Source organism: Dromaius novaehollandiae, chromosome 3 (assembly GCF_036370855.1).
Source record: "Dromaius novaehollandiae isolate bDroNov1 chromosome 3, bDroNov1.hap1, whole genome shotgun sequence".
Taxonomy (NCBI): domain Eukaryota; kingdom Metazoa; phylum Chordata; class Aves; order Casuariiformes; family Dromaiidae; genus Dromaius; species Dromaius novaehollandiae.
The window spans coordinates 14033783-14042165 of NC_088100.1; the positions used below are offsets into that span (position 1 = coordinate 14033783).

An 8383-nucleotide genomic window follows, 5' to 3' on the forward strand; every position below is an offset into this window, starting at 1 on the left:
TGAAGATATTCCAAATTTGACTTCATATGACCCTGAGCGACCTGGTCTAACTTTGAAGTTGGCCCTGCTTTGAGTGGGGAAATTGGACCAGAGGCTCTCCAGAAGTCTCTTCCAAATGCAGAGGACAAGAAGAGGGAGAGGGAGAACAGAAGGCAATCTCTGACTGATTTTGCATGTTCAGTCCTTACAGTGTACATTCTTATATTGTACACATCATTGTGTGATTTATTTTTGTCCAAATATGATTTATATTTTGTAAGAAAGTATTTGAACAACATACAGCTGCAGCGTGCTTTTACGTTATACTAAGTCTAACAATATATTTGTGTTAAAAAGTTCTACTGGAAGTCAAGCCGGCAGAGGAAAGAAAGACAGTACAGTAGAATGATTGAAAAGCCTTCCTCCTCTTAGCAGACAACTCACATGATTTGTGACCCTGTGTGAAAACAATACTTACAGGAGTGGTTCAACAAGAATTGCTAATAAAATGGGGTTTACAAACAATTTCAGTCAGTTGTAACTAGTAAAATTAAATGCTTCTGGTGACTGCCTACGCCAGTGAAATCTTTATTTAGGATTTTTTAGTGTTTTTTATTGAACTGGGAAAGTGGAAGAAACAAGACCGAGTCCAAATCAAGGGATAAAAAATGAGGATTCTTTTTTTGGAATGATTGTGGTCCTCATATCTGAATTTAGAAAATACATTAAGTCAATTCAGGCCAAATCCTCAGATGGCGTGAACTGGTGTAGGCATAGTTGACTCCAACCAGTACTTGCCAGTTTGCGTATGTTAAGGATCCCAATTTATGGCACCAAAACATTTGCAAGTTCAGCTCCCAACGTTCCTTGGTAAAGAAGTTGGCCGGGACCCAAGAATGCACAAGTTATGGGTACATCGACAAGCTATTGTAGGGCATGAACATAGGGTATGTCAGTCACCATGGTGATTTTGCCCCAGTCCATACCCTGTTACCACATGGTAAGTATGAGATATCCTGTACCTCTTTCACCAAGCAAGCTACTTCCCATTTACTATGTCTAAAGAATAGCCAATTTTCAAAGACTAACTTCCTGCAAGTTCACTCTTAAATCTACTTAATGGCCCCTTGTTCATTTCTCCACGCCTTTGTTTTTCAGGTAGTGTGGAAAAAGAAGAACTCTCTGTACAGACTAGAAAATGTAACAGCTCCTTGGTCTCAAGACAGCTCTTAAACCTATACTGCCAAACATATTTCACAGACTCACAGGTCTTGCTCCTGTCACACCACAAAATGCTCTGACACCTGAGACAACCACTTGCCAAAGTCCACTGTCCAGCCTACACCCCATCTGATGCATGCTTCATAGCTCTCCTTGCCACAGAAAAGGCATTCCTATTGCATTATGATATGCTCACAGTTGGACTCAATACTTCAGTATTGAGTATTTTCCCTGGGATTTTTAATTCTTACTAACTTATCACAAGTAGTGGATTTAGGATCTTAGGCTACAGACAAGAAAGACCATCAGTTCTCCTATGCACTGATGGGCAGCTTTAAGGATATGTCTTTCGTAATGCAAGGAAGAAAAAGTAGCAGTTAGAGAAGATCTTGGTTTCCTACTAATATTTCATTTTCTGAGCTGTGGCAAATTGTACCCCCATTATTCACACTTCCACCTGTCTAGCACACGGAAGCCAGTCCCATAGCAAACGCACATTAGCTATGTTCCTGAGCCCTCAGCATTCTCTGCATACAGTGCATTTTCCAAAAAATCTTTAAAGACCGAGGAGTCTTTCCATTAACCATATTAAGTTTGGTCCCCTACGATGATCATGACATCATAGAAGACATCTGAAGTGTGAAAAAAATAGGAAAATTGTTCTTACTACCATTACTTTGAACCAGAACTGGAAATTTCCTGGCTAGCTGACTTTTCTTAGACCATCACCTACAGACACTGAGTGCCTAGAATATGGAACCATGTTTTTGTATTTCATGAACATTTTCAAGTTAACGATTTTATTTACAAGAAGAACTTCATTTAAAAGAAAAATAGTAAATGGAACATCATGTAATTGCTATTTATTTTCATAAACATGAGGTATTTCAAAGTGCTATAAGACGCAGCACTAAATGTACATCGTTGGAAGAAATTAAACACAGAACTTTGCAGTTACCCAGTTCTATGCACCAAACATTAACAAATACATTAACTGGAAGAAACAGGCTAGGAAAAGGCATATATAGTAAATTTCTTTACAAAAGTTTCTTAGTTCAAAAAAGTGATAAAGTAATATCTACTCAAAACTTTCACAACTCATTTTCATACGAAAATATAAGTATCAAATTTAGTTATGTATCAGCATCATACTAAAGTATACAGGCAATGTAAGAATTAGTACAGTACATAACAGAGATTAACAATATATTTGTATACAAAAACATGCTCCTCAAACATTGAGGTATTACAGTACTTAGGTATGAACTTCCAGTCTAATACTGGTAGCAAAAGCCACCTCTCATAACCCAAGACATGTACAAAAGGCAAGTGTGTAGATGGTATTTACAGAAAATTCCCACAGGGGTACAAATGCCACCCCTAAAGTAACATCTGTTAGAACATAAGCACCATAACAATTAGGAATGAACATTTTTAAACTCAACTAGATGTCATCAGCAGCTCCAAATGCTCACAACAATTAAAAAAAAAAATCCCACCATCTACAGTTCTTAAGAAGAAAAACAAAGGCAGTCCATTCTTGTTTGGTAGTCTTGCAATAAAATCCTTGCAAGAACATCCATTTGCTCCGTACCCGGATAATATAGTTTGTCGATTACTTCAGGGACTGGATTGAAAGTAAAACCAACATTCTTAACGTCAAAAAACACAATTTTTTTAAAGAATCAAAAATGTGCAAAGTGGCAATGACTGTCCTGGTCAGCCAAAAAAAAAAAAAAAAAAGTTTAGCAAGTCCGCTTGTATTCTATTTTCTTTAGCAATTGTTGTTGTCTGGCTTGCAATTTTTCCTTTTCTAGCAATAACTTCTGCTCCTCTGCCTGAAGGGAATGGACATACTCAGTGGCTTTTTTCAAGATCACAACTTTTGCAGCTTTCTCATTTTTAACCAGTTCTGGAACATGGTCCCTTAATGTGAGGAAACTTGACCGCAGATCGTTACGCCTTTGACGCTCCAGGATATTATGGTTACGTCGACGTTCGCTATCCTCTGAGTCAGAATTTCGAGGACTTGAACTCTTAGACTTTGGTTGGATTGTGGGTTTTACTGGACGGGGCACCTCGGTTTTTAACTTTTTCGGTGGTGGAGCATCTTCGCTCTCCATATATGGAGAAGGAGCGGCATAATTATGCTGCTGGTGAATTGGTGCACAACGCTTTAAAATCAGTTCATTCTGCTGCGTCCTGACCGAAGGAAAAGCAGTATTTTTAGGGCGCACTGTAATAGTAAGGGTGGTAACAGCCTTGTTGGAGGAGGAGCGTCTTTTCTCCACTGTCACAACATCAATTTCTTCTTCTTCATCCTCTTCCTCCTCATCTTCATCATCTTTTGGCAATACAAAATGGAAAATAAATGTTATTCTCAGAGAAAATATTCAGAACAAATACCAACCCAGACGCATTTATTGACAAAATATGTACAGCACAAGCAACAATGAAATAACTGATAGTAAAAACAGGGTGTGTCCACTATCTGCCCTCAGATGTAGATCTAGAAAAGTATGTAATATATACAAAATGCATATTCGGACCCAGACTTAAGAACAGTTATTTTGAAAGTTTAATGTAATAATTGTATGGGTTTTTCTAAACACTTCCGATTTTCAGTAGAAGTGGGGCCAACCACCCACATAACCGCCTCGGCAGAAGGACTTTTCAGACTGAACGCCCGAATTCTCACTGCAGCCACCGCGCTGGGGTACAAAATGCAGGCATTGAGCCGCAGCGCGGCCCCGGGCGGGTGGAAAAGCAGCCGGAAAACGGAACAATCGCCGGGTTTGTTCGGCTGCAGAAGGTGAAGCCGCTGCAGCCGGGGACCCTTTAAGCCGGCGCTTGGTGCACTGCCAAGAAGACAGCTGTTGGAAGTGCTTCCTCACCCAAAGCTGTCAAACCAGACATTAAAGGGACAGCAGGCTCCGAAACCCGGGGCAGATCACCGCGTTTACGGCGACGCTCACACGGAGCGGCTCCCTCACACGAGCCAAACCCCGTTTCAACCCCCGGGACTCCTCCGCGCCCGGGGGCAGGATCTCCGCGCACTCCGGCGCCTGTCAGCGCGGAGGCAGGCCCTGCTCCGCCGGGCCTCCCCACGGGGAGGGGCCCCGCGCGCTGCCCCACCGCGGCGGGGGCCCGGCGCAGCCCCCGGCCGCGCAGCGCCGCCCCCCGGGGCCGCCGCGCCTGCTGTCGCCTGCCGGCCGGGCGGGACGCAGCAGGGAGGCAGCGCGGCCGCCGGCGCCCCGCTCCGCTCCGCCCCGCGGCCGCCTTTACCCGAGTCGCTGAGCGTGTCGTCGCCGGAGCTGCTGCTGCTGCTGCCCGCGGCGGGCCGCGGCGGGCGGGCGGCGCCCGGCGGCGGGCGCTTGCCGGCGGGGAAGGGGAACACCACGGCCGGGTCCACGCACTGCGGCACGGCGGGGCCCGGCTCGGCGCGGGCCGCGGGCGGCGGCGGCGGGGCGGCGGCAGCGGGCGCTTTGCCCTGCAGCTTCTCGCTCACCGCCCGCTCCAGCTTCTCGCGGGCCGAGAAGCCGCTCCACATGCAGTCCTGGATGATGATGGAGTTGAGGTTGTTGCTGGCGCCGAGGCCCGTCTCGAAGAAGTCCCCGCCGTCCGGGCCGCCCCACAGGTCGGCCTCCGGGGGCAGCAGGAGCAGCTCGGACGCCCAGTCCAGCGGGTCGGCGGCGCGGCAGCCCCCCAGGGCCGCCCCTCCCCACGGCATCGGCCCCCCCCCCGGCGGGTGCTCCTGGAGCCCGGCCCGGCTGGGGGACAGCGGAGGGGTGGACAGCAGCTCAAACTTCTTCCAGATGTCCTCCCCGGGGGGAGCGGAGTCCGGCCCGCACAAGTAAAAATCATCTTCGTCCGGGTAGAAACAGGGCTGCAAAGAGTCAAACTCCAGGTCTGGGTTTTTACTGACCATTCCCGGCATCACGGGTCTGCTCGCCGACTCCTGCCTCGGGCGACTGTGCTAGAGGCAGCTTTTACGGGTATTTCCAGCAAAGGGAGGAGAGGTGCTCCCAAGACCTGAAACTAAACCAAAAATTAAAAAATTTTAAAAACCCACGATTAAAACACGAAAAACACACAAGAACGTAACTCCCTTCCTCCTAACCCCCCAAAAAGGAAAAAAAAAAAAAAAAAGCCCGTGATCAACATCGAGAAGCAGGGAGCCTTCGGCAACTTGAGAAAATCGCATCTCACATCTTTCCCCCGACCGAAACGCTCGGACCGAAGCGAGCGGGCAGCGCGGGCGCGCAACAAGCCGCGCGGGGCGGCGAGGGGCGAAGCAGCCTGGGCACCCGGTGCGGAGCCTCGCCGCTGCCCCGAGCCGCCCCAAACGCTCCCGCGGCGGAGGGACGGCAGCCAGATGCAAGGCTTTGATACCGTAATCTCCCCAGAAAGCCCGCTGAATGCGCCGGCAGCAGTGGAGGAAGTTTACTCCTTTTGTCATCTGCGGAGCGGTGCAAAGGGGAGAGCGGTGCAAAGGGGGCGGAGGGGCTCTCTGCAACTTCGCAAATAGCCGGTTCATTCACTCAAAGCCACCCGGAGAAATCCGCGCAAAACACAAGGCGGGGGGGAGGAGGAGGGGAAATTCGTCAGCACCAAAAATTATCAACCTTATGTAATAATCTCATGTAAAAAATGCATTAAAAACACGCCGGCACCACCAACAAAGCCTGCTGATTTGCCGCGAAGGTACAGGAAGTTTTTCTCCCCCTTTCACAGTTTAAGACACGAGCAAAGGAGAGGTTGCAAGGACAACAACTTTGCACATTTTGCCGCTTCATGCAATAAAACCTACTGAAAACGCAAGCTTTCCACCCTTGCTCACCTCCGGAAAATTTGTGCTGCCCTTACCTTAACGGGACCCCCCACTCACTATCCACGGCCGGTCAACCGCAGCCCCATTGCTGCTCCACGACCTCAATTGCATCAGACATCAAAAAAAAAAAAAAGACTATAAGTCCAAACTAGACATCCAGTGTCAGCCTTCACCTCAGCCAACGCAACGCGAGGCAGAAGCCGTTTCGCTGGGTCTAAACCAGCTGACGTTTAAACGGCGCCGAGAGGGGCACAGGCGCCCGGCGGAGCCGCAGGATGAAATGCGGAGCGAGCAGCGCGGCCCAGCGCTGCCCCCGCCCCGCCCCCGCGGACTGCTGCTGCCGGGGTACCAAACCGCCCCAATGCAAAGCGAGGCACCTCCGCGACACGGGCGATCTCGGCGCGACAGCTCCGCAGCAAGACACAGCACACCACAACCCCTCCGGGCTCAGCGCAAACGCCGCTCGCACGCCGCGCTCCCTCTCCCCATCCTCCCAGTCCAGCAACTCGGCGCAATGTGGAATTGTATTTATTTGACTGGGGTTTTGTCCTCCTGCTCATTGCAGCCCAGACCCTGCAGCTTCCTCTTCTTACCTCCGTGGTGATGGTGGTGGGTGTTGCAAGGGGGAGGAGTGGCGGGCGGGAAGGGGAGAGGGGGGAAAAAAGCAGACGATCTCGTATGTTGCACTTTATTGCGAGCCGGCGCGCTCGGCCCCGGGGCTGGCTCCAGCCGCCGCGTCCACCCTTTGCTCGCAGACAGATGACTGTCACTGCCCGGCTTTGAAGCTCCTCGATATTATTAACCCCCCTCAAAAAAGCCAAAAAAAAAAGGGGGGTGGAAGGGGGGGAGCTGACACACCCGGGAAGGGAGCGGGGGGAGGGATAGCGCGGCTCAACCCCACCCCCCTGATCTCCATAAAAGCAGGGAGGTGCCTGGCGTTTGGCGCCAAAAGCCCCATTTGCTCTTTATTCTTTGCAAGGAGAGAGAGGTGCCGCCGCCGCGGGGGGCCGCGCCGAGACACACAGAGAAATAAGTAATAAAGAAATGCACAAATACAGAGGTGCGAGAGCGGGCCCGGCCCGGGGGTGCAGGTAGCCGCCGATGCCGCCGCCCCGACCGCCGCCCCCGAGCAGCGCGGCTCCCGCGGGAAGGCGCGGACGGGCTGCGCCGCCGCGGCCCCCGCTCCGCTCCGGCCCCCCCCCCCCGCGCGCCCCCTCCGCTCCCCGCGAAACTGTAAATAAACAAATACTGGGCGAGCGCCGCCGGCGATCCTCTGCGGACGGCGACACCTTGCGGAGGGCCGGCGGGAGCGGCGGCGGCCCCCGGCGCATCGCGGCGCGGCACCCACCGGCTCGTCGCCCGCTGGCCCGCGGGCGCGGCGGCTGCGCGGGGCCGGCGGCGGCGCGGGCGGGCGGCGCTGTCCTCGGCGGCGGGAGCGGTGCCGCTGCCGGTGCCGCTGCCGGCGCCGGTCGCGGCTGGCGCGCGGGGTGGCGCCTCCCCGCTCATAGGCTGCAGGTGGAGGCGGGGACTGGGGCGTCGCTCGGGGGGGGCCGCGGGCGGCCGCTTTGTGCGCGCCTGGGCCGCCGCCGCCGGGGCGCCGCCCCGTGACCCGCCCGCGGGGCTCGTGCCCTGGAGCCGCCCCGCCGCCGGGCGGCCCCGCCGCACCTGCCCCCGCGCCGCGGCCTCGGGCCGCCCCTCCCCCCGCCGCCCGGCCGGGCCCGGGAGGCCTCACACTGCCGTGGGGCGTGAGGCCGACTTAGAAACGTGCTCCCAGCCGAAACGGGGGCTGCGGAGCCGCCGGGGAGCCGGCTGCCGCGGAGGCCCCGGTGGGCTCTCGTCGCACGGCGCGGCGGCTGGCTGAAGCCACCGTTGCCCGCAGCGGCGCCAACCGCCCCAAAGGGCCCCGCCGTGAGGCTCTCCGGTGGTCTCCTCGCCGTCTCCTGCCCGCCTCTTCGCTTCAGCGCGGCGGTGGCCGCGAGGCGTGTGGGCCGCGGTGCTGAGACGCCTTCGGCGTGCCCTGGCCGAGCCCCAGGAGCACCCCTGGGAAGGGCAGGGAGCGCTTCGGCGCCGGCACCACTGCGGCTGGTGCGAGTCGGGCTTGGCGGCGGCCCGTCGCAGCAGGGCCGTGGTGCAGGACCACCGGGCCGGCTCCTGCAGGCCTCGGCCGGTCTTGCCAAGGCGGCGAGCTGGTGAGATACCTGAGGTCGGGCTTGCCCGCACTCCCCTGGTTTGGTGTCTATTCCTATAGTGCACTTCGGACCCAGGACAGGGGAATTCATTCATTAACTAATGTGCATTCAGTGCTTTGAGGGTGCAAATTCTTACAAAAGCACTGAGCTTTATTAATTTGCG

General features: G+C 53.8%; 1 protein-coding gene across 6 annotated transcripts; it reads right to left on the reverse strand.

The window, feature by feature from the left end:
- Positions 1-2048: 2048 nt before the first annotated feature.
- On the reverse strand, positions 2049-7518 carry MYCN (MYCN proto-oncogene, bHLH transcription factor). 6 transcript variants are annotated; one of them, XM_064508450.1, is made up of 3 exons: positions 7380-7518; positions 4486-5238; positions 2049-3544 (listed from the first exon to the last, which is right to left on the reverse strand). In XM_064508450.1, exons 2-3 carry the CDS (start codon positions 5135-5137, stop codon positions 2946-2948), a joined length of 1251 nt encoding a protein of 416 aa, XP_064364520.1. In that variant the 5' UTR covers positions 5138-5238; positions 7380-7518; the 3' UTR covers positions 2049-2945. The 6 variants fall into 6 exon arrangements, with proteins under 6 accessions (XP_064364520.1, XP_064364517.1, XP_064364518.1 ...); XM_064508447.1 differs by lacking the exon at positions 7380-7518 and adding an exon at positions 7281-7369; XM_064508448.1 differs by lacking the exon at positions 7380-7518 and adding an exon at positions 6625-7111.
- Between the last annotated feature and the right edge of the window lie 865 nt (positions 7519-8383).